At 43.2% G+C, this 26,561-nt stretch overlaps 1 protein-coding gene across 1 annotated transcript; it reads left to right on the forward strand.

Annotated features, from left to right (window-relative positions):
- On the forward strand, positions 1–26,561 carry LOC309338631 (uncharacterized protein; the record flags this gene model as incomplete). Its single annotated transcript, XM_081855951.1, has 11 exons — positions 1–67; positions 18,102–18,227; positions 18,606–18,662; positions 20,827–20,895; positions 21,088–21,216; positions 21,573–21,713; positions 22,283–22,417; positions 23,303–23,437; positions 25,243–25,377; positions 26,063–26,197; positions 26,548–26,561. 11 exons carry the CDS (start codon positions 1–3, stop codon positions 26,559–26,561), a joined length of 1,143 nt encoding a protein of 380 aa, XP_081712077.1.

Raw genomic sequence — 26,561 nt, forward strand, 5'->3', positions numbered from 1 at the left:
ATGACTCAATGTGGGAGCACAGCCTTAGAAGATGGCATCCCGATTTTTGGGCTCAGCACCTTGGAGGGTACGGGATACAGCCTATGTCTTAAAAACCAGACACCAAGGAGTAATGTTTAGATTTCTGCATTGCTCCAATAGACCTTCACTCACTGTTTCATTACAGTCAGGATATTCTAGTCATTCCCAGGGTTGATTCACACTTACCTTTCTCTTGTGCTTCCCAGGCATGGTCTGCACTTTAAAGCTCTGTTTCTGAGCACCTTCTTTCTTTCTTTCTTTCTTTCTTTCTTTCTTTCTTTCTTTCTTTCTTTCTCTGCTCCGCAGCTTTCCCAGTGAAAACCTACTCTGTAAAGCTGAATCAGAGCAAATGTTAATCCACGGAAAACCCAAATTGTAGTTTGTTGCGCTTCAGCTATAAAGAGCGGGTTTTTGCAGGGAAAACTCTGGAGCAAAAAGTGGAGCGCTTGGACATGGACCTGTGTCAAGAAAGAGTGGAGCCAATGGTCAGTGTGGATAAGCACCCAAAGTCTGCTCTGCAACAATGGCTGCTGTGCCAGAACAGCTTAGTTAATCAAAGCATTAAACATTCCCATGAGCTCAAAATAACCATCTAAGGTATCCCTTCAGGGTTTGCTGCTGCACCCACGCCAGTTTCCAATCAGCCTCCAATGAAGTGACATAATTCTCTCCCAGGTTTGCAACCTGAGGCACAGTCTATGCTTGGCTCTACAAAAGGCTGCCTCTGAAGTCACCAGTCCCATTGCCTGTGTCTATTACAGCACATTTACCATATTTTTTGCTCTATAGGACGCACCAGACGATAGGACGCACCTAGTTTGGGGAGGAAGAAACAAGAAAAAAAAATTCTGAATCCTAGAAGCCAGAACAGCAAGAGGGATCTGGCTTCTGGGATAGCCTCTTGCTCTTCTGGCTTCTGGAATAGCCGCTGGGATAGCTGGTCTAGCTTCGTGTGAATCCTCCACAGGGAACGGAGAGCCTTCATCCTTGTGCCCTGCGGAGGCTTCTGGGACAGCCCGCGTAGCCTCCGGAGGGCAGCAGGATGAAGGCTGCGCAGTGCTCCGTCTTGCTGTTCTGGCTTCGGGGACAGCCTTTGAAGCCTCCGCATGGCAGCGGGGTGAAGGCACCCTGCTGCCCTGTGGAGGCTTTGCACAGCTAACTCCGAAGCCTTTGGAGTGCAGCGTGAGTTCCCGCTGCTGTCCAAAGGCTTCAGGGATAGCCACCCGAAGCCTTTGGAGCACAGCGGGAGGTCCCGCTGTGCTCTAAAGGCTTCAGGCGGCTATCCCTGAAGCCTGGAGAGCGAGAGGGGTTGGTGCGCACCGACCCCTCTCGCTCTCCAGGCTTCAGCGAAAGCAACTCATAGCCTCTGGAGCACAGAGGGAGCGCTCCCTCTGCGCTTTGGAGGCTTTGCATTCCTTTCGCTGAAGCCAAGGAGACTGCATTCACTCCACAGGATGCACAAACATTTTCCCTTAATTTTTGGAGGGGGAAAAGTGCATCCTATAAAGTGAAAAATGCGGTAATTTATTGCAATTCTCTGGTGACCATTTTCCTACCTGTTTTTGTGCTTCCTAGCCTGCATCCCTCGAGTCCTTTGTGCAAAAAGAGAATGCATTCCCCACTAATGGTGTGGGAGGTCTGCTGCCTTTCCCAATCTGCTCCTTCAGTTGCTTCTATTGCCTTGCAGACTGTTTAGCATTTATTGAGAGTGATACTGCATTGGAAACAGCAATGGGAAGGCGCTATTTCAAGACTAGAACTGGGCTGTTAGGGCTTTAGTTCAAAGTTCTTATCTGTAGAAGCTGGGCTGCCTTCTTTACCCTAAATTTACTCTAAATTTAAGAGCAACGCCCTCACTGTGTAGAACACATTGTTTAGAGGGGGTGTTAGTAGCAGTTAGCGTTTGTACTGGTGAAAGTGGAACAGTCACTCTTTCCATTGGCAACAGGTCCCCTTGCAGAGACCTACCGTATTTTTCGCTCTATAGGACACACTTTTTCCCCTCCAAAAATTAAGGGGAAATGTGTGTGCGACCTATGGAGCAAATGCAGGCTCCTTGGCTTCAGTGAAAGCAACGTGAAGCCTCCAAAGTGCAGAGGGGTCAGTGCTGAAGCCGGGAGAGTCTTGCTCTCCCGGCTTCAGCAAAAGGAACCCGAAGCCTCCAGAGTGCAGCGGGAACTCGTGCTGCGCTCTGAAGGCTTCAGGGATAGCTGCCTGAAAGGGGAACGGGCTCCATTTTCCTGCAACTTCGCTGAAGGGGCACTGTGCAGAGAGGGGGAGAACAAGGTGAGTCCTATGGTCAGGTACGTCCTATAAAAATATGGTAAGTTGTTCCTTGTCCACCTTCATTCCCTTACTAAGTATAAATAAAGGGTTATTTTTTGCTCTCTTTCTGCCAGCCAGCTGCCTCAGTGCCTGAAGCAGAAAAAGCCTGTGGCGCTCCAACGGGTTCTGCTCCACTCAGCAGCGGCTGTCAGCTGGCCTGGCTCTTCAATCCCCGGCTCCAAATCATGGCGCTGGGCTCTCGGCTTGGCGCCCCTGAGAGCCTGGCGCCTGGGTGCCCCGCACCCCTAGTGCCTGTGGGTAAACCGACCCTGGAGATGCTGGCCTGTTTGATAAGGTTACATTGATCTTGTTCTTCTTTGTTTACCAGGGCAAATAATATATTATCCAGTCTAAGCAAATCCTAAATGGCACCAGTTCCTTCCTAAAAGATGGACCTCTTCGATACTGTCAACTTGATGCACCTAATATGTTGGACTGGTGATCTGAAAGAATTTATTAACTTGCTGGAAAACCTTTGAGAAATCAAACTTCCCACGTAGTAGCAGTCTCATCTCCAAAATAAAATTTCTCATTGTCTATAATAATGTTTTGACTTTCTGCTCCCAATAAAACAAAACCGTTTCACAGATAAACTGTCAGTGGCACCTCATTTGCTCTGTTGTTTTGTCCTGGAGAGAAACTATTTTGCCCTTTCCTAATGACTGCAAATGAAGAGAACCCAATCTGCAAAGAATGCAGACATGACTTGTTGTTCTTTCTGTTTCTACCATGCTTTTGATTCCACAAAGGTGGAATTGTTCTTTCCTGGCAGTCAAGAGAAGAACACTTCATCTCTTTCCAAGAAAGGAGGAGTGTCATGGAAGTCTAGTTGCTGTTCAGATCTCTGGCATCTGCCACCCTTCGTACATTTTTGGCAGCATGCTTCCCTTTTAACCTGTGAGAAACATCATTCATTTTTTTAAAAATAAACCTACACCAGAGGGGGTGTAGCCATGGGGTAACGAAGAGTCGGACACGAATAAATGACTAAACAACAACACCAAAGTCACATCTAATAGCTGAAAACTCATCAAAACGTAAGGAAAGTCCTGCTGTATCAAACCAGAGATGCCCGAAGGAAGCCTACGAGCATAATCTGAGTGCAACTGCACTCTTCCCATTTATCATCTGGGTAGGCAACCATTGGAGACTTATCTTTCATGTGACAAAAAACCGGCTCCAACCAGCACAATTTTGTTGAATTGGTGGGCATGAGACCGGCCCAGCACAGACTGATCTCCCAGTAGTTTGTTTCTTTACTGGAATTTGTTTCACACAGGTGGACTGTTAAGCCCTTTCATCTACACTGTGTTCCTTATCAAAATTGCATGCCCCAATGCTAGTTTGGGGAGTAGGCAGGGTGGAACAGGTACCTAATGTTAATGACACACTGGGAAGTATTGAAGCTTTCAGTGCTGAGCATTACCTGATTGTGCGTGTCGGATTTGAATGAATCCTGGGTCAAGAACTGACGTGGGCTATTACAGACAGATTTGGGGTTTTCTCCAAGATGAAGGAAGATCTCTCCGAAGCAGTATCCTCCAAAGCAATTCAAACTCCAGAGACTGTGTCTGCAAAAACTGAAACATTTGCCCCCAAGCCTGCCCTGTTCTCTAGCCAAACGCCTCCTGCCACACCACCACCTCACCATTCCTACATCCAAACATACTCCTAAAAAAACACTTATTCAACCCAAGTCCTCCCCCCCAAATGCAGAACCCTCCTTGCACTTTGCTTGGAGATGTTCACTCTGACAGTCAGATTCCTCCCAAACTGTTTCCTACCAGCTTTGTGGTCAGCCTGCAATCTTGCGTAATGACACTGGCCTCCCTGAAAATTGGTTTTGCAGAATTTCTACTTCAATGTGCATGTAAATCAGCCTGTACCCTACTGGTACACACCCTAAGGGACTCCTGGACGAAGGGCATTTCTCCAGCAACTTCCCATTGCTGACTGGATGATGGAGCTGCTTAGCCTGGTACTCTTAGGGTCTGGGCCCTGCATTCAGTGAGGGTGAGATGTGCAATTCAGGCTCTACACACCCAGTGCTCTCCTGTATGGCCGGTTAGCAATGATAGGCTTAATAGACTCACATCACTCGCTTTGTTTTTTTTTTTTAAAAAAATAATTTTTTATTAATTTTCCAATTTTTAACACTAAACAACAACAACACACAAACATCAACAAATACGAACACATACAAAAAATATCATTTCTTAACCTCATTTTCATATGCCTCGTTTCTCGGACTTCCCCATACCTCACCCTTTTTGCATCCTTATTTTACAGTTTTTCAACAACCCTTTTTGCCAATTAAATTTAAACTCATTGTCATTCTCAATTTCACCTTAAATCATCAAACAGTTTTAGCTGCAATTCTGCATCTTCCTTCCCCTTGACATTTTATCACTCCTCTATTTTACAACAGTTCTTAAGATATAGTTTAAACTTTTTCCAATCTTCCTCCACTCGCTTTGATGGCGATGGAGCTGGTTCAAGGAGGCTTTGCCCAGGGTGGGAGACAGGCAGTCTTTGTCTTTCTGCCTCCACATGTTCCATCTGCCCACACTGGAACAGCTTGTGTTTATGGTGATGGATCCTCAAGGTACCATGAATAAATCATGTATTTTTGCCACAATATTGTCTCCCACGTCTTCATTCTGGGGTGTGTGGGCAATGGGTTTGAGACACATTCCAATGTACGATACAGAACACTGACAATCATGGACCCCCCCCCCCTTATGTAGAGAAGCTCTCCCTACACATGTAAATGCACAAGAAAATTCCTCATCTATCTATATCTATCTATCATCTATCTATCTATCTATCTATCTATCTATCTATCTATCTATCTATCATCTATCTATATCTATATCTATATCATCTATATCTATCTATCTATCTATCTATCTATCTATCTATCTATCTATCATCTATCTATCTATCATCTATCTATCTATCTATATCTATCTATCTATCATCTATCTATCTATCTATCTATCTATCTATCTATCTATCTATCTATCTCTATCTCTATCTATCATCTATCTATCATCTATCTATCATCTATCTATCTATCTATCTATCTATCTATCATCTATCTATCTATCATCTATCTATCTATCTATCTATCTATCTATCTATCTATCTATCTATCTATCTATATCATCTATCTATCTATCTATCTATCTATCTATCTATCTATCTATCTATCTATATCATCTATCTATCTATCTATCATCTATCTATCTATCATCTATCTATCTATCTATATCTATCTATCTATCATCTATCTATCTATCTATCTATCTATCTATCTATCTATCTATCTATCTATCTATCTATCTATCTCTATCTCTATCTATCATCTATCTATCATCTATCTATCATCTATCTATCTATCTATCTATCTATCTATCTATCTATCTATCTATCATCTATCTATCTATCATCTATCTATCTATCTATCTATCTATCTATCTATCTATCTATCTATATCATCTATCTATCTATCTATCTATCTATCTATCTATCTATCTATATCTATCATCTATCTATCTATCATCTATCTATCTATCTATCTATCTATCTATCTATCTATCTATCTATCTATCTATCTATCATCTATCTCTATCTATCTATCTATCTATCTATCTATCTATCTATCTATCATCTATCTATCTATCTATCTATCTATCTATCTATCTATCTCTATCTATCATCTATCTATTATCTATCTATTATCTATCTATCTATCTATCATCTATCTATCTATCTATCTATCTATCTATCATCTATCTATCTATCTATCTATCTATCTATCTATCATCTATCTATCTATCTATATCATCTATCTATCTATCATCTATCTATCTATCTATCTATCTATCTATCTATCTATCTATCTATCTATCATCTATCTATATCTATCTATCATCATCATCTATCTATCATCTATATCATCTATCTATCATCTATCTATCTATCTATCTATCTATCTATCTATCTATCTATCTATCATCTATCTATCTATCATCTATCTATCTATCATCTATCATCATTCTATCTATATCTATCTATCTATCATCTATCTATCTATCTATCTATCTATCTATCTATCTATCTATCTATCTATCATCTATCTATCTATCTATCTATCTATCTATCATCTATCATCTATCTATCTATCTATCATCTATCTATCTATCTATCTATCTATCTATCATCTATCTATGTATCTCTATCTATCTATCATCATCTATCTATCATCTATATCATCTATCTATCATCTATCTATCTATCTATCATCTATCTATCTATCTATCTATCTAATCTATTTATTTGTAATTCATTTAATTATTTGACAGTTATTAACTATAATCAACACGCATTGCAGGAAAAAAAATCACTTCAGCTAAAAAAAAATTAAGGAAAAACTATGAATTATAATGTTTCTTTAAAAAAAACTCTCAAAACTAACTTGAACTTGCTTTCTCATGAGATATTTATTTTCTTGACAATATTGTATAAGGGGCAAGCAGTTTCCCCAGAAACGATTTCTATATTTGCCTGCAATTCTCACTTAGACGTTATTTCTGCCATTATAGCCATTATCCCAAACTTTATTAAACCATTTTCTCCAAGAAGTGTATGTAACTTTCTAGTTTTGAGCCATTAACCATTTCTTTATGTATTCTCCTTATGATAGGTGATGTATAGTTCAGCAATATCATTGCTGGATATATGGAAACTTCATATTTCAAGATTTTTGCCATTAGTCTAAAAATCATTTCCCCAGCATAACTACGTGTCCACAACATATGGCAATATGTTCCATTCTGCTCTTTGTACCCCCAGCTGTTCTCAGAATGTTCTTAGCTGTTTTCAGAAGGTTTTTAATTGTTTTTAGATTGTTTCAATTATTGATCTGTTTGCTGCCCTGGGCTCCTTTGGGAAGAAGGGGGGGGGATATAATTGGAACCATCAAAGAAACCTCTTCTAAAGCCATCCAAATGTAAAGAACACCTTGTATCAACATTCTGAGGGTGTGCTAACAGCTGCCACTGTTAGTACCTGGTGGAACAAACAATCTTTCAATGGCCAGTGAGGTTTCCTGTGTGGGCCTCTTGCTGCCTGTGCATCCTAATGAAGTATAAATTCTTCTGCTTCTTCCACATCCAAAGAGAATGCGCAGACCCAACGTTCAGCTATGAAGACCTTCCATCCTCTACTTCTATGCCATTTTTTAACACTCCTGACTTTTTCAGGTGAGATGCACAGGGCACATCGGCGGTGATAAAACCAACCAGCCTGTTCAATGAGGCCACTTGTTTATTTGACCCAATATTGTCTCAAAATGGTGGGAATATTACCTTGTTTTTTCCTACTGTGCTGTTCTAGAATTAGAATCCAATTTCTTTGGAAATATCAGAAATGGGGTGCCTTCATGGAAGGGGAAAGGCTCAGCAATATTGAGGATCCCTATTTATTTGAGCACTCCCAACTTCAGGCAACACTGCAGCTGAGTGATGTTGGGAAGGACGCAAACCAAGTTGTTTATATGTCGAATATGTTGCTATGGCAAAAACCTATTCTTTGCGATTAGAAAAAGAACTATTGTAATAAATTGCCAGGTAGCATCCTTTAATTTTATGCTCAAAAATAGTCATGATTTACTGGGGGATTTCTGGGTAAGGTGCAGAAGGAGGAAGACATTTCTTGCAGAAAGGCATTGCATCTTTCTTAAAGAAATAAATAAGAAAATGTTCCCATGGTGATTTTCCTCAAGGGATTTATTCTTGTCCATCCCACAACTGGGGATGGGGGCATGGGATGGTTTGGGGCAGTGGACACAATTTGAAATTATTGCCATAGCACTAAGTCCCATGCTTTTTATGTGCTACAAGAAGGATTAGTGTTATCATTTTTTTTTAAAAAAATATACCCTGCACTTTCCTCCAAAGGAGTGGAGGGTGGTAAATGTGGAGGTTTTCTTCGTATAGCATATAGGGGGTCCTGTGAAGGAAAATGAGAAACTGAATGAGTGGTTTCTAAAAGCCCTTGAATATGACGAAGAATGCTCCTGTTTTGTTTTTTTTTAAATGGCAGCTTAATGTGACTATCTGAAAGTGAATTCATAGAGATGCTGGCAAACTCTCTCTCTTTTTAAATAAATATTTATTGAGATTTTACAAAATCATAACAAAATACAGCAAAAAGAGAGAAAACACAAAACCGAAAAATACAAGATACAAAAAACAAAAATAGATAAAAATAGAAAGAAAAAAGAAGAAATCCATTATTCTTTTTCTAACTTTAAAGCTCATTACCTTATTTCCTTGACCCCCTCACACCTCCCCTTTTTGTATTCCCATTTACACAATCAAATCAGCAAATCCTTACCCTCTTTCAATTTATCATCTTTAACTTTATATCTTAACATATCGCAACTCAAATAGTTTCATCCATCAATTCATTTTTGCATACTCTTTCTAACTTTATCGCTAATGCCACTTATTTTTAATCCAACATCATTTCAACATTCATAAATTTTACACTGTTTCTGTAGATAGTCTTTAAATTTCTTCCAGTCCTCTTCCACCAACTCTTCTCCCAGGTCTCGAATTCTGCCAGTCATTTCCGCCAACTCCATATAGTCCATCACCTTCATCTGCCATTCTTCCAAGGTGGGTAGATCTTGTGTCTTCCAATACTTTGCAATAAGAATTCTTGCTGCTGCTGTAGCATACCTAAAAAATGTTCTGTCCTTCTTTAACACCAATTGGCTGACCATACCCAGAAGAAAGGCCTCTGGTTTCTTCAGGAAGGTGTACTTAAACACCTTTTTCATTTCATTATAGATCATTTCCCAGAAAGCCTTAATCTTTGGGCACGTCCACCAAAGGTGAAAGAATGTTCCCTCAATCTCTTTACATTTCCAACATTTATTATCGGGCAGATGATAAATTTTTGCAAGCTTGACTGGGGTCATGTACCACCTGCACATCATTTTCATAATATTCTCTCTTAAGGCATTGCATGCCGTAAATTTCATACCGGTGGTCCACAACTGTTTCCAGTCCGCAAACATAATATTATGACCAATATCTTGTGTCCATTTAATCATAGCTGATTTAACCATTCCATCCTGCGTATTCCATTTCAACAGCAAGTTATACATTCTTGATAGTATCTTAGTTTTAGGTTCTAATAGTTCTGTTTCCAATTTTGATTTTTCCACCTGGAAGCCAATTTTTTGTCCGAATTGTAGGCCTCTCTTATTTGAAAATAATGAAGCCAGTCTCGCACTTTATCTTTTAATTTCTCAAAACTCTGCAATTTCAGTTTGTCTCCTTCTTGTTCTAGTATTTCCCAATACTTCGGCCATTTGGCCTCCGTATTGAGTCTTTTCAGAGCCTTTGCTTCCATTGGTGACAACCACCTTGGGGTCTTATTCTCCAGTAAATCTTTATATCTTGTCCAGACATTAAACAATGCTTTCCTGACAATATGGTTTTTAAATGCTTTATGTGCTTTAACCTTGTCGTACCACAAATATGCATGCCACCCAAAAACATTGTTGAAACCTTCTAAATCCAAAATGTCTGTGTTTTCAAGAAGCAGCCAGTCTTTCAACCAGCAGAATGCTGCTGATTCATAGTAAAGTTTAAGGTCTGGCAGGGCAAATCCGCCTTTTTCCTTTACATCAGTTAGTATTTTAAATTTTATTCTGGGCTTTTTGCCCTGCCAGACAAATCTAGAAATGTCTCTCTGCCACTTCTTGAAACAGCCCATCTTGTCCACAATTTGCAGTGCTTGAAACAAAAACAACATTTTTGGCAATACATTCATCTTTATAGCTGCAATTCGACCCAACAAGGAAAGCTTCAAATTTGACCAAATTTCTAAATCTTTTTTCACTTCTGTCCAACATTTCTCATAATTATCTTTAAATAAATTTAGGTTCTTAGTGGTCATATTAACCCCTAGATATTTTACTTTCTTAACCAATGTCAAACCTGTCTCCTTCTAAAACCTCTCTTTCTCAATCAGTATAAGATTTTTCTCTAACACTTTAGTTTTTGACTTGTTCAACTTAAATCCTGCCACTTGACCAAATTCTTGAATCAGTTCTAATACCCTTTTCGTACTAGAATCTGGCTCCTGTAGCATCAAAACTAGGTCATCTGCAAAAGCTTTCAATCTGTATTGTTTCGCTCCGACCTGAATACCTTTGATCAAACGGTCCCTCCTAATCATATTCAGCAAAACCTCCAGGACCAATATAAAAAGCAGTGGGGAAATAGGACAGCCTTGTCGTGTCCCTTTTTCTATCTTAAACTCTTCTGTCACCACATTATTAACTATCAATTTAGCCTTTTGTTCTGAATAAATTGCACTTATACAATTTTCAAACCCTTGTCCCACCCCCCGTTCCCTGAAGATTTTTCTACATAAAATTCCAAGAAATGTTGTCAAAGGCTTTTTCCGCATCAATGAAAATTAAAACTGCTTTGGTGTTAATGTTCACTTGTAACTTCTCCAGGATGTTAATTATATTCCTCGTGTTGTCAGACAAGTGTCTACCTGGGAGAAAGCCAGCTTGGTCCTTATGTATTTCTTCAACTAGTACCTTTTTTAATCTGTTGGCCAAAATGTCGGCAAAAATTTTATAATCCACATTTAACAGGGATATGGGGCAGTAGTTCTTAAGTTGTGTCTTTTCAGACTCAATTTTCGGTATAAGTGTGATATAGGCTTCCTTCTACGACTCTGGCGCCTTTCCCCCCTCCAAAATCTCGTTGCAAACCTGCTTTAGTGGTTGGATTAACCAATCTTTCAAAGACTTATAGTATTTTGAGGTTAGTCCATCCGGCCCTGGAGATTTGCCTGGCTGCATATTTTGAATGGCACCTTCAACCTCCTGTTCTGTAATTTTATAGTTCAACATTATCTTATTTTCTTGAGAGATTTTTTGTAGTCCATTTGTTCTTAGGAATTGATCTATATCAATCTCTTTTTGTGGCCCTTGTGTGTAGAGTTGATTAAAGTATCTCTGGAAGCACCTTCTAATCTCCAATGGATTCTGAATGTTCTTTCCTTCCACCTCTAAATTTGTAATAGTGTTTAGTTTCTGTCTTTTTTTCAACTGCCAAGCTAGCAGTTTCCCACATTTGTTAGCCGATTCAAATGTCTTTTGTCTCATCTGCTTAATTTTCCATTCTACTTCCTGGTTTATCACTTTCATATATTGTACTTGGTATAACTTAATTTCTCTCAGAATCTCTTGGGATTTTGGTTTCGCTCTTAATTTCTTCTCTCCTTCTTTTATTTTTCCCAAATTTTATCTTTTTTCTCATTTTGAGTTCTCTTTTTTATTGCATTCTGTTGAATCAGAAACCCTCTCATGACTGCTTTGCTTGCGTCCCAGATTACTCTTTTTTCAACCGTGGTTTTCAGATTTACCTCAAAGTAGTCTCTCAAGTTTTTTTGGGCCTTCTGGGTAATCTCCTGATCTCTGAATAAGGTGTCATTCATCCTCCATCTAAAGGAACTGATTGGTGTTAGTTTCATCTCCATCTTTACTGCATTATGGTCGGAGCAAGTTTTTGGGCAAATTTCCACTTTTCGTATCTTAGGTGCCAGTCCTCTAGTTATCCATATTTGGTCAATTCTTGTCCATGTCATTTTGGCTTCAGAGAAGAATGTACCCTCTCTTCCAAGGGGGTTCTTAGTTCTCCAAATGTCAATCAAATCCATATTGTCAGTCAGTTCAAAAAAGGTTTTCGGTAGTCTGCCGTCTTTAGTTATAAACTGTCTCTGCGCCTTGTCCATATTTGTAGATAGCACCCCGTTCATGTCTCCCATCATGATAATGTTGTAGTCCATGTAATCCAGCAGTGTCTCATGCAATTTCTTGTGATGCTGGCAAACTCTCTTCCTCTGTTTTGCTAAAGTTTCTGGAGGATTTGCAAATGCTATCGCCAAGAAACGTTGGGCATGATGCAAGCCAGAATGTGATGAAGATGTTTCTGCAGCAAGAGCTTGCTCTATTCCTTGCTTTGTCTTCTGTTGTGAACGGCCAGGTAATATCACCTTGCTTTTAATGTGCCAGAACAAGAATGAGGCACTGGGGTATTTTTGGGCAAAGCACATGGTAAACAGGTAGGTGTTGTTTATAAATGCTGTCTTTGCCTGGTTCCTGAAGTTCCTTGCTTCCTAATGAATTGTGGGGTAGCCAGGAATTAATGTGAAGCCCAATGAGTGACAGAATGACGGGCCTTTAACAGCCCTTGTACTTGTGGGATGGACAAATTCATAGATTTGATTCATAAAGCAACAGGCAAACAGAACTGTTGGTTTATAGATCGCAATCTTTTGTAAACTTTATAGCTGAGTTTAGGGTATTTAGAGATTGAATTGATAGAGAATGAACTCTAATAATACTTTAATGGGAATTGGGGTTGCTTGTGCGTAACTCGCAACTGCTCCAGACTGCGTTGTCCGGCTAAACCTTTCCCTGGCTGGACAGCCCTTATTCCGTGGCTGTCTTAATCACTGGCAGAATCCGTCAGTGGGAGTTTCCTGAACTTCTTCCAACATAAAAGTTCTTTGACACCAAGTCTCCGCCTAGCCTCCCTGCGCGGAAGCTTTCTGCGCAGAGTGGACGTCCCTAGTGGAGGTCCTGTGCTCTCCCCGCTGGTCTTGGTGGAAGAGTCTCGGAGCCCTCCCTCCGAAGCCCTCTCAGGCTCCCCTTTCTTCCTGGCGTCACACTGATTTCCTTCCCCAGAGAAAGTGCTCTCTCTCCCCCTGCTGGTCCCCTCTCCTGCATCATTGGGGAGCCTTACCTCCACTCTTGGCTCCTATGGCAGTTCCCTGACATCCACCTCCCCCCCAGGGCCCTCCTCACCCCCGGCCCGTTCCTTTGACGGTGATGCTGGGAATCCCTGGAAAGAGCTATCCCCTTCCTCAGATGATTCAAACATAGCTCTCCACCTGCTGCTGTCTCTTTCCGCTGGCCAATCTTCCCAGTCCGATTCCTCTCCCTCTGATACCTCCCCTCCCTCCTCTTCGGAGGTTGGATACCCCATAAACTCTTCTTCATCATCCGTGGTGCCAAATTGCTCCTCCCAGAACCTCTCTAGTGGTTTCGGCTTCCTTGGGAACCTGCGGTGAAACTCCTCCCGAAGATACTCATCCCTGATGGTTTCTGCAGGAACCCACGTGTTTTCCGACTCGGGCTCCCCCTCCCAAGCCACCAAATATTCCACCTGTCTCCCCCTCCACCTTGAATCGTGAATTTCCGCGGCTTGACCGCTGAGTTCCCTTTCTTCCATCTGTGGGTGAGTGGGGATCTCTCTCTCTCGCCCCGGAAATTCCCTTCCCTCCCGGTATGGTGAGAATAAGGACCTGTGGAACACCGGGTGCAGTTTCATGTTAGTCGGCAAGTTGAGCCTAAAGGCCACAGGGTTCACCTGCTGTGTTACCACGAAAGTCCCAATCGCCCTGGCCGTAATTTCTTACAACCTCCCTTGAACGGTAGCCCTTGGGTTGACAACCACACCCGGTCCCCAACCCTTATGGTTTCCCCTTCTCTGCGGTGCTTGTCTGCCTGCCTCTTGTACGCTTCCTTGGCCCTTTCCAGGTTCATCTTAAGTTGTTGGCGTAAGGCCTCCATTTATTCCACAAACTGCTCTGCCGCCGGCACACTCCACCTCTCCTCCCCCTCCCCTGGGAAGGCCCTGGGGTGACACCCGTAATTGGCCATGAACGGACTCATTCCCGTGGACACATGTTCAGCGTTATTGTAAGCAAATTCAGCCAGCGCTAGTTTTTCCACCCAATCGTTCTCCCTCTCACTGACATAGAAGCGTAGGTACTGTTGGAGTATGCTATTCGCTCTTTCTGCTTGCCCGTTAGTCTCCGGGTGTCTGGCCGTTGAGAAACTCACCTCGACTTGCAGCAAGCTCATGGGCTTCCTCCAGAACCTGGAAGTAAATTGCCTTCCTCTGTAGGACAAAACCCTCAAGGGGGCGCCATGCAACCGGAAGATGTGATCTACAAACAGCCTGGCTGTTTCCTCTGCTGTTACTGCATGCGAGCAAGCAATGAAATGGCACATTTTGGTTAACAAGTCGACTACCACCATGACGGCTGTTTTCCCCCTGGACTTGGGCAAATCGGTCATAAAATCTATGGATACCACCTCCCATGGTCTTCCCGGAGTGGGCAAGGGTTCCAGTAACCCTGCGGGTGCTGCTTTCTCCCACTTAGCTCGCTGGCAGCAGTCACACCCCCGTACGTATTCCCGTACATCTTCCCTCACTCTTGGCCACCAGAACTGCCTGGTGACAAGCAACATGGTTTTGTGTTGACCAAAATGCCCTGCCGTTGGGTTGTCATGTAGTTGTTTGAGTACTCTTCTCCTCAAGTCCCCCTCTGGTACGTACAATGCTCCCCTGTAATACAGTGCCCCTTCCTTCTCCTCAAAACCCCCCTTGTTTTCTCCTGCGTCCCTGAGCTCCCTGATTTTGGTTTGGGCGTACTCGTCGTCCCTCGTCAACCCTGCTAGTTCTCATCTCCCTACCAACACTCCCCCACACACCCATCGGTCCTCGGGTATCACATGTTGTACTTCCAGCGCTCCCTCTCCTTCCAAGTACTCCGGTTTCCGGGAGAGGGCATCTGCTCTGACGTTTTCCTCTCCCAGTACGTACCGAATCTCAAAAAAGAACTTGGAGAACTCCTGAGCCCATCGCACCTGTCTCTGGTTGAGGACCCGTACAGTCCTCCAGTATTCCAGGTTCTTATGGTCCGTGCACACCTGGATCTTGTGCTGCGCCCCTATCAACAAATGTCTCCAGCGTCGGAATGCTTCATAAATTGCAAGCAGTTCCCGGTCATACACCGTGTAGTTCTGTTCTGACTTGCTCAGCTTCCTTGAAAAAAAGGCGCACGGTCTCCAGTCGGACTGGTCTCCCAGCTGGAGCAGTACGGCCCCCACCGCTCTGTCTGACGCGTCTGTCTCCAGCCTCACTGGCTTCTGCAGATCCACGTGCAAGAGCTGCTCTTCCGAAGCGAACGCCCTCTTTAGCCTTTCAAAGGATTGCTGTGCCTCTTCTGTCCATATGAACTTCCTTTTGCTACGGAGACAATCGGTGATGGGTGCAGTTAAGTGGGCGAAGTTCTTGATGAACTTCCTATAGAAGTTCCCAAACCCCAGGAACCTCGGCACATCCTTCTGGGTCTTGGGGGTCTTCCATTCCAGCACCGCCTGCACCTTGCTTGGGTCCATGGCTAAGCCCTTGTCCGACAACCTGTATCCCAGGAACTCGACTTCTCCAGTTTGACCCACAACTGGTGCTCCTGCAGCCTCTTTAGCACTTCCCTGACGTCTTTAACATGCTGCTCCTCGAGTAGATTAGCACGTCATCTAAAAAGGCCACACAATTCTTGTACAGTAGGGACCCCAACACGTGGTGCATGAAGGATTGAAAACAGGCGGAGCCCGATTGTAATCCGAAAGGCATAACCAAGTACTCAAACGCCCCCAGAGGGGTGAACATGGTGGCTTTCCATTCATCCCCCTCCCTCATCCTAATCAGATTGTACGCCCCCCAAAGGTCCAGCTTGGTAACAATTTTCCCCTTCCTTACCCTGGTTAAAATGTCGTCAATCCTGGGCATTGGGAAGGTCACTGGTTCCGATACCAGGTTTAACCCACGGAAGTCCACGACTAATCTCGGCTGTTTGGAGTCCTTTTTGTCCACAAAGAACACCGGACTGCCCCCCACCGCCCTCGATTCTCTAATGAAACCTCTCTTCAGGTTCTTGTCAATAAACTCCCGCAACTCCTGCATCTCCCTGTCCGACATGGCATACAGCTTACCCACTGGCAGCTGAGCCCCTGGGAGTAGGTTGATTTGACAGTCAAAGGGCCTATGAGTGGGTAGTCTATCAGCCTCCTTCTCACTGAAGACATCCTCCATGTCAGCGTATTGCAGTGGTACCCTCCCTTTTTCCCCTACCGCCATCCCTGCCACCCTGGCTATGGCCATCCTCAGGGTTTCCCCCCCCCCCGTGGCTGTGTTCCAAGCAGTGAGCTGACCCAAAAGTGACTGTCCGGTGGTGCCATGCCACTACTGGATCATGCAGTGCCAGCCAGCTCATCCCCAGTATGATTGGCGGTCCGGCCAGATCCTCATTTTCATGGGAGGGGTCTTGTGGGTCACTTCCCCTCCCAGGAGTTCCCTCCCATCAATGGTCGTTACCTGCAAGGGGTGTTCTAAAGGCACCACGTGGAGCTGGTGCTCCAGTGCAAAATCCTTGCTAAAGAAGTTGCAAGAACTGCCTGAATCCAGCAGTGCCTTCACCTTGATTGGGTGCCCGTTAGGGAGTTCTAGTACCACCTCTATGGCTATGGCTGCTTGGGGGGGGGGTCTGGTTTGGGCACTTTTACTGGTTGCTGGCCTGGCTGCTGTGCCCGCTCATCGGCAGCCAAGCACTGGCGTTTCCCTGCTGTTTATTATTCCCCTCCTCCTCACTACCAGCCGCCCCCACCATTCCTTGCCATGCCTTTCTCTGAGGGCAGACCCTGGCAAAATGTCCTGGCTGTTGGCAGAGAAAACACTTCTTGGTCGTTTTCCCCTCCCTTTTGCGAACCTCGCTGGAGTTTGAAACTCCGCGCGCGCGCGCCCCTCCAATCTCCATGGACTCCGCTGGCTGGGAAGGTTGCTCCGGCATTTCAGGAATGCGGTTGTCATGCCAACACTCTGCTCCACTTGACTGGAAAACATGAGGTCCATGGCGCCAAAAAATTTCCTCAGGTCCTTTAAGGCAGCATTCTCCGATGCCATTAGGGGTCTGACCCATTCTCTGGCACCGTCTTGAAGATGCCCAATCACATAAGCTACCCTCGCCCCATCGTCCACAAAGTCATCATGCTGCAGGTCCAGCGCGTACTGCACTTCCGTCTTGAATGCATTATAATCTCTGGGATTGCCCCCAAACTTATGCACCAGTCCCTTCCTTGCGATGGGGGTGGGTTTTCCCTGGGCATCCTGAGTCCGCCTTTCATCTAGCCGCGCCGCTAGTAGAGCCAGCTGCTGTTCCAAATCTCTGTTTCTCTCCTCCAGAGTTGGTCCTCCCTGTGCTCCCTCTCCGGCGCCTGCTCCTCCGGTCTGACTCATGGTGCTGCCTGTCCTGCTTTATGCACAAGCAACGTCAAGGACTGACGGATTGCTGTAATGGGAATTGGGGTTGCTTGTGTGTAACCCGCAACTGCTCCAGACTGCGTTGTCCGGCTAAACCTTTCCCTGGCTGGACAGCCCTTATTCCGTGGCTGTCTTAATCACTGGCAGAATCCGTCAGTGGGCGTTTCCTGAACTTCTTCCAACATAAAAGTTCTTTGACACCAGGTCTCCACCTAGCCTCCCTGCGTGGAAGCTTTCTGTGCAGAGTGGGCGTCCCTAGCGGATGTCCTGTGCTCTCCCCGCTGGTCTCGGGGGAAGAGTCTCGGAGCCCTCCCTCTGAAGCCCTCTCAGGCTCACCTTTCTTCCTGGCGTCATGCTGATTTCCTTCCCCAGAGGAAGTGCTCTCTCTCCCCCTGCTGGTCCCCTCTCCTGCGTCATTGGGGAGCCTTACCTCCACTCTTGGCTCCTATGGCAGTTCCCTGACTAATAATAATAATAATAATAATATTCCTGCATTCATGGGAAGTGCTTAGAGATGCTGATCTCTTCTCTGTTTTCATACAGCACACCAACAATTTCTCCCCTTTGTAGCTGATAAATGTTTGGGTAGATGCAGGTTAAGGTGTTCCAATGGTGAAAATGTGCCTTCAAGAAGACCCTGCTCTACTCCTGGTTGCTGTGAGAAGCCAGGTAATATTCAAATTCCTTTTGCCTGCTAGAACAACAATGATTTTTTTGGGAATTTTGAGTAAGGTGTGCAGAGGCTGGGTACAGATAAGTTATTTACAATGTCTATGAGTGCATTTCAAAGTCCATTGTGAGGTAGACAGGAATTATTGTGAAGCCCAATGAGGAATTGAATGAGTAGCTTTTAGAAGCCCTTGAACTTCTATAGATGCGCAAACTTGTGGATCCTGGTTCATCATGACAAACAGCTTTATGGAACTTCTCCCTGGAAATACATTTATGGTACTCAAAGACGGAATTCTTTTCCGTGTTTTCTATGTTTATTGAGAACGCTGAGAGATATTGATGTCCTCTTCTCCTTTGTTTTGACCATGTCCCAAGGCTTGGTCCACACTGCAGGCAAGAAATGTCGGGGTCAATGCAAGTCAAGATGTTCCAGTGGTGAATATATATCTTCAACAAGAGTCTGCCCTGTCCTTGGCTATGTCTTCTGCTGTAAACGGGCAGGTAATGTTCTCATGCTTTTAATGTGCTAGAGAAGCAATGATGTATTGGGGGATTTCTGGGTAAGGGACGTGTGGGGGTGCAAATGAGGGTTATTTTGAAATTCCATGGTTTCTAATGAATTGCATGGTAGACAGGAATTACTCTGAAGCCAAATATGTGATTGAATGAGTGGCTTTTTAACAGCCCTTGGATTTTCAGGGATGCTTCTCAGGTAGCTCAGTTGGTTAGGGCATGGTGGTGATAACGCCAAGGTCGCAGGTTTGATTCCCATATGGGACACCTGAATATTCCTGCACTGCAGGGAGTTGGACTGGATGATCCGCAGGGTCCTTTCCAACTCTTCAGTTCTATGATTTGGAAATATTCGTTTAAAGAAAAGGCGAGTAAGAGGCAACTTTGCAAAATTATGTATGACATGGAGAAAGTGGATGAAGGAAAATTGTTCTCCCTCTCTTGTAACACTTATAGGCATCCTCCACTGCTGGAGACTTCTAAATGCCTGTTGCTGGAAACTCCAGGAGGGGAGAGGGTTCTTGTGCTTGAATCCTGCTTTCTGGTTTCCCATAGGCATTTGGTTGGCCACTGTGAGAACAGATTGGTGGCCTAGATGAGCAATTGGCCTGATCCAACAGTATCTTCTCATTAGCCAGGCAGGCACAGGGGTGTGCTAGTGGCTGTGCCATCTGTCATGGATGCTTTAGTTGAGATTCCAGCATTGCAGGAGTTTCGACTAGATGATCCCCAGGGTCCCTTCCAATTCCAAGATTCTATAAGGAGAGGATAAGAAGGTGAAGAACCATTGTGCAAATGGAAGTAAAATTTATACAAACCATGGTATTTAGAGGTTGAGCTGTTGTTGTTTTTTAAAATATATTTTCTATGTATATGGGAATATATTGACTGCTGCTCTCTGCAGCTGAAATGTCCCAAGGACTGGTCCACAGTGTAGCCAAGAAATGTTGGGGTCAGTGCAAGCCAAGATGTTCCTATGGTGAATATACCGTGTTTTTCGCTCTATAACATGCACCCGACCATAACATGCACATAGTTTTTAGAGGAGGAAAATCCGTAAGCATGCCACCCGTAGACATTCCCTCCATAACACGCACAGACATTTCCCCTTACTTTCTAGGAGGAAAAAAGTGAGTGTTATGGTGCAAAAAATACGGTATATCCTCAGCGAAAGTCTGCACTGCCTTTGGCTATGTCTTTTGCTGCAAATGGGCAGGTAATGTTCTCATGCTTTTAATGTGCTGGAGGAACAATGATTCAAGTGGGGATTTCTGGGTCAGGATCCCAGAGGGTGGGTAGATGTTGGTCCCATGAAGAACAGTGGGAGATGGAGCAAGTGTCCTTGAAAAGCTCTTGATACAGAAACTCATGGTTTTGGTTCACCAAAGAAATGGGCTTTGTTTTCATGTGTGAGTGGGGTGGGTGGGTGTTTTGGATCAGGTTAGCCATATTGATTTGTATGCTGTTGGTAGATTTTTGTCATTGTCTTGTTGGGCTGTGTATGTGATAAAGGGGAGCCAAACCAGGGTGAAGGTGTCTTCTTCTATTTGTTCCCATGTCAGTCTCAACAAATGAAACTGACTTGTAAAAATGTTGCATGGGAAAAAATATACAAGTTAGCGACATTGCGCACACTTTTGTAAATCAAGAAAAATCTTTAATGATAATAAAAAGAACCCAAAGAAATGGGCAAAATTGGGCTCTCTAGAACTTTTTGGAACTTTTCTGAATTGCATGTATCATGTTCACATTATTAATGGAAAATGCCTTGATACGTTACTGACCTCTTTTTCTCTGCTCAGGTAAAATGCCCCATGAATTGACCATGAAATGTTTGGGTAGATGCAAGCCAAAATGTTCCCATGGGGAATATGTGTTGTTCGCTGGTTCCTGCTCTGTTCCTGGCTTCTTCCTTTGCTGTAGAAAGCCAGATAATGGCTGCCTTCATGTCACCTTTGCAGACCTCTATGTAACACAGACTTGGTCTGCTAATGGGCCTGGTACCAGAAGCCAGCTGCCCATAGAGCACCTCCTTGGGGATCCTGCTATCTTCCATTCTGGGGGCATGACCAAGCCAGCATAGATGGAGAATTTGTGTCTCCAGCAGTAGTGTGCCCTATTCCTGGCAACCTATTCTGCTGCAAATGGCCAGGTAAAATGCTTTTAATGCAATAGAGCAACAGTGATGAACAAGGGGACATGAAGGCAGCCATAATGTGAGTTCAGATGAGAGTTAAAAAATGGGACAATGTCACTGGATAAAAACTATGGCATTTAGATATTGAACCATTTTTTCCTATGTATAAGGGAAGATGTTAATGGTTCCTTTTCTCCTTTGCTGAAGTGTCCCAAGGATTGGTTCACATTGTAGGCAAGAAATGTCAATGCAAGTTAACATGTGGCAACAGTGAATATGCATCTTCAGCAAGAGCCTGTTCTAATCCAGACTTTGTCTTCTGCTGCAAAAAGCGAGGTAATATTCCCATGCTTTTAATGTGGTGGAGGAACAATGATGTATGTGTGGGATTTCTGGGTCACGATCTCAGTGGGTGGGTAGATATTGGCCCTGTGTAGGGCAATCGGAAATGGAACAAGTGTCTTTGAAAAAGCTCTTGAATTTGCAGGGATATAAAAACTCATGGCTTTGATGTATCAAAGAACCAGAGGGAAAGGAGCTCTTTGGCTATTTTTGGAAATGGAAACCTCACAAAACTTTCTTTGAACTGTTGATAGATTGAATTCTCCCTACATCATCATCATCATCATCATCATTATTATTATTATTATTATTTGCTCTGATATGTTGATGATCTCTTGTTCTCTGTCAAGATAAAGAACCTAAACAACTGACAAATGCTGCAGCTCAGAAATGTGTGGGTAGATGCAAGGCAAGATGTTCCAAGGGTGAAAAGGTGTCTTCAACATGTTCCTGCTCTATTCCTGGCTTCGTCTTTTGCTGTCACAATCCAGGTAATATCCCAAAAATTTCTTTGTGCTAGAACAACTATAATATATTCAGGGTTTTCCAGGTAAGTCACACAACACGTGGGTAGATGGGAATTATTTACATTGTCTTCTCAAGTATTGCAGTATATTTTGCTTTCTAATTATTACAACAGGAATTAAAGTGAAGCCGATTGAGTGATTGAATGAGAGGCTTCTAATGGTCCTTGGATTTGCTGGGATAGACAAACTCATAAATTCCTGTTCACCAAAGAAATAGGCAGAGCTGTCCGTTTATTTTCATAAATGGGCAGCCAATTCTAACTTCTAAAAAATTGACTTCTGGGGTAGTATCTAACAAACTCATACCACTTGTGCAAGAACATCGGTTTATAAGCAGATTGTGGATGGCACAAGGTGATATAGGAAAAAGACGACGAGAGATGCTCCATTCCTCAGGTTGAAGTCATTGTTACAATGTGAATGAATTCATTGAATACAAACCATGGTATTTAGAAATTCAACCGCTTTTAAAAAATATATATTTTCTATGTGCATGGGAAGATATTGATGGTATCTTCTCTGTTTTTCCAAAGTGTCTCACGGATTGGTCCGCCCTGAAGGCAAGAAATGTCATGGTCAATGCAAGTTAACATGTGGCAACACTGAATATGCATCTTCAACAAGAACCTGCTCTAATCCCGACTTTGCCTTCTGTTGTAAAAAGCAAGGTAATGTTCCCATGCTTTTAATGTGGTGGAGGAACAATGATGGGGGGGGGGGATTTCTGGGTCAGTATTCCAGCGGCTGGGTACATGCTGGTTCTGAGAAAAACTGTGGGAGATGGAACCCATGTCTTTGAAAAGCTGTTGAATTTGCTGGGATACAGAAACTCATGGTTTTAGTTCATTAAATAACTACTCAAACTTTGGTTTTGAAAATAGCCGCCTCAAATTACTTTTTTTTTTTTGCAGTAGACTTGTTTTGAGAGATTACATTTGCTTTGTATTTTCTCTATTAATGGGAAATGCTTTGAGATACTTATGATTTCTTGTTCAGATAAAGTGCCTAAACAATTGACCAAATTGAGCCTCAATTGAGTTTTTGCTCAATGAAACATATCAGCAGAGAAGCTGAAGGTTACATGTTTTATGGTTCAGTATAGCATGGCAAAATGCTTGTGCATCTCTCTGTATACCTGTATCTCACAAGGTTTACTTCTAAGCCCAGAACGGTATTATAGTAGGTTAGTTCATGATGTACCAACATCTTTTAAAGTTTTTGTGGCTAGCATGTTTATGCTTGTCTTTTGCCATGAGACAATAAACCCTTTCTACTCTAAACTGATGTGAGTGATGGTGGCCCCAAGTATCGCAGGTTAAGGACTACCTGACTGCCAGAAAATCATGTCATCTCTGAATTCTTTGGAACAGATTTAGTGGTGCTGGCAGAGAGAGAGCAGAGGAAAGAAAACCTACATTTCACATGTGGATGTTTTTGTGAAAATGGGATGGTGCCACTGGGAATAGACTCATGGTATTTAGACATCAAACTTTTCATTCTCCTTTGATCATTAGATGGAAAGATGTGGATGGTATCTTCTCTGTTTTCTAAAGTATCTCACGGATTGGTCCACCCTGAAGGCAAGAAATGTCAGGGTCAATGCAAGTTAGCATGTGGCCACCGTGAATATGCATCTTCAACAAGAGTCTGCTCTAATCCCGACTTTGTCTTCTGTTGTAAAAAACAAGGTAAGATTCCCATGCTTTTAATGTGGTGGGGGAACAATGATGTGAGGGGGAATTTCTGGGTCAGGATTCCAGTGGGTGGGTACATGCAGTGGCGGAGCTTCATGTTCCAGAACTGGGTGATGGACAGCAGGTGGGGTGGGGCTGGCGCGCGTCCTAGGGGTGGGGCACGCCAACCGCACTCCTCTTCCTCCGCCAGTGGGTACATGCTGGTCTTGAGAAAAATAGAGGGAGATGGAACCCGTATCTTTGAAAAGCTGATTAATTTGCTGAGATACAAAAACTCTTGGTTTTAGTTAATCAAATAACGGCTCAAACTTTGGATTTGTAAATAAAAATCTCATATTATTTTTTCTTGCAGTAGACTTGTTTTGAGAGACTATATTTGCTTTGTATTTTCTCTATTTATGGGAAATTCTTTGAGATATAGTGCTACTTCGTGTTACATACGCTTCAGGTTACATACGCTTCAGCGTATGTATCTTTGGAACAGATCTAAATCTTTGGAACAGATTTAGTGGTGCTGGCAGACAGAGCAGAGGAAAGAAAACTTCCATTTCTCATGTGGATGTTTTTGTGGAAATGGTCTGGTGCCACTGAGAACATAGTATTTAGACATAAGACTCTTAATTTCCCCTCCCTCATTATATGGAAAGATGTGGATGGTATCTTCTCTGTTTTTCTAAAGTGTCTCAAGGATTGGTCCAGCCTGAAGGCAACAAATGTCAGGGTCAATGCAAGTTAGCATGTGGCCACCGTGAATATGCATCTTCAACAAGAGTCTGCTCTAATCCTGACTTTGTCTTCTGTTGTAAAAAGCAAGGTAAGATTCCCATGCTTTTAATGTGGTGGAGGAACAATGATCTGAGGGGGGATTTCTGGGTCAGGATTCCAGTGGGTGGATACATGCAGTGGCGGATACATGCAGTGGGTGGAGAGCAGGTGGGGTGGGGGTGTGCTGGCGCGTCGCAATGCCCGTGCTCTTCTTCCTCTGCCGGTGGGTACATGCTGGTCTTGAAAAAAATGGAGGGAGATGGAACAGGTGTCTTTGAAAAGCTGTTGAATTTGCTGGGATACAGAAACCCATGGTTTTTGTTCATTAAATAACTACTCAAACTTTGGTTTTGGAAATAGCCGCCTCAAATTACTTTTTTTTTTTTTTGCAGTAGACTTGTTTTGAGAGATTACATTTGCTTTGTATTTTCTCTATTTATGGGAAATGCTTTGAGATACTTATGATTTCTTGTTCAGATAAAGTGCCTAAACAATTGACCAAATTGAGCCTCAATTGAGTTTTTGCTCAATGAAACATATCAGCAGAGCAGCTGAAGGTTACATCTTTTATGGTTCAGTATAGCATGGCAAAATGCTTGTGCATCCCTCTGTATACTTGTATCTCACAAGGTTTACTTCTAAGCCCAGAACGGTATTATAGTAGGTTAGTTCATGATGTACCAACATCTTTTAAAGTTTTTGTGGCTAGCATGTTTATGCTTGTCTTTTGCCATGAGACAATAAACCCTTTCTACTCTAAACTGATGTGAGTGATGGTGGGCCCAAGTATCGCAGGTTAAGGACTACCTGACTGCCAGAAAATCATGTCATCTCTGAATTTTTTGGAACAGATTTAGTGGTGCTGGCAGAGAGAGAGCAGAGGAAAGAAAACCTACATTTCACATGTGGATGTTTTTGTGGAAATGGGATGGTGCCACTGGGAATAGACTCATGGTATTTAGACATCAAACTCTTCATTGTCCTTTGATCATTAGATGGAAAGATGTGGATGGTATCTTCTCTGTTTTCTAAAGTATCTCACGGATTGGTCCACCCTGAAGGCAAGAAATGTCAGGGTCAATGCAAGTTAGCATGTGGCCACCGTGAATATGCATCTTCAACAAGAGTCTGCTCTAATCCTGACTTTGTCTTCTGTTGTAAAAAACAAGGTAAGATTCCCATGCTTTTAATGTGGTGGGGGAACAATGATGTGAGGGGGAATTTCTGGGTCAGGATTCCAGTGGGTGGGTACATGCAGTGGCGGAGTTTCATGTTCCAGAACTGGGTGATGGACAGCAGGTGGGGTGGGGCTGGCACGCGTCCTAGGGGTGGGGCACGCCAACCGCACTCCTCTTCCTCCGCCAGTGGGTACATGCTGGTCTTGAGAAAAATAGAGGGAGATGGAACCCGTATCTTTGAAAAGCTGATTAATTTGCTGAGATACAAAAACTCTTGGTTTTAGTTAATCAAATAACGGCTCAAACTTTGGATTTGTAAATAAAAATCTCATATTATTTTTTCTTGCAGTAGACTTGTTTTGAGAGACTATATTTGCTTTGTATTTTCTCTATTTATGGGAAATTCTTTGAGATATAGGGCCACCTCGTGTTACATACGCTTCAGGTTACATACGCTTCAGCGTATGTATCTTTGGAACAGACATAAATCTTTGGAACAGATTTAGTGGTGCTGGCAGACAGAGCAGAGGAAAGAAAACTTCCGTTTCTCATGTGGATGTTTTTGTGGAAATGGTCTGGTGCCACTGAGAATATAGTATTTAGACACAAGACTCTTAATTTTCCCTCCCTCATTATATGGAAAGATGTGGATGGTATCTTCTCTGTTTTTCCAAAGTGTCTCAAGGATTGGTCCAGCCTGAAGGCAACAAATGTCAGGGTCAATGCAAGTTAGCATGTGGCCACCGTGAATATGCATCTTCAACAAGAGTCTGCTATAATCCTGACTTTGTCTTCTGTTGTAAAAAGCAAGGTAATATTCCCATGCTTTTAATGTGGTGGAGGAACAATGATCTGAGGGGGGATTTCTGGGTCAGGATTCCAGTGGGTGGATACATGCAGTGGCGGAGCTTCATGCTCCGGAACTGGGGGGTGGAGAGTAGGTGGGGTGGGTGTGTGCTGGCGCGTCGCAATGCCCGTGCTCTTCTTCCTCCGCCGATGGGTACATGCTGGTCTTGAGAAAAATGGAGGGAGATGGAACAGGTGTCTTTGAAAAGCTGTTGAATTTGCTGGGATACAGAAACCCATGGTTTTGTTCATTAAATAACTACTCAAACTTTGGTTTTGGAAATAACAGCCTCAAATTACTTTTTTTTTTTGCAGTAGACTTGTTTTGA

The sequence above is a fragment of the Podarcis erhardii genome, assembly GCF_964252035.2.
Source record: "Podarcis erhardii genome assembly, chromosome: 3".
In the NCBI taxonomy this organism is placed as follows: Eukaryota; Metazoa; Chordata; class Lepidosauria; order Squamata; family Lacertidae; genus Podarcis; species Podarcis erhardii.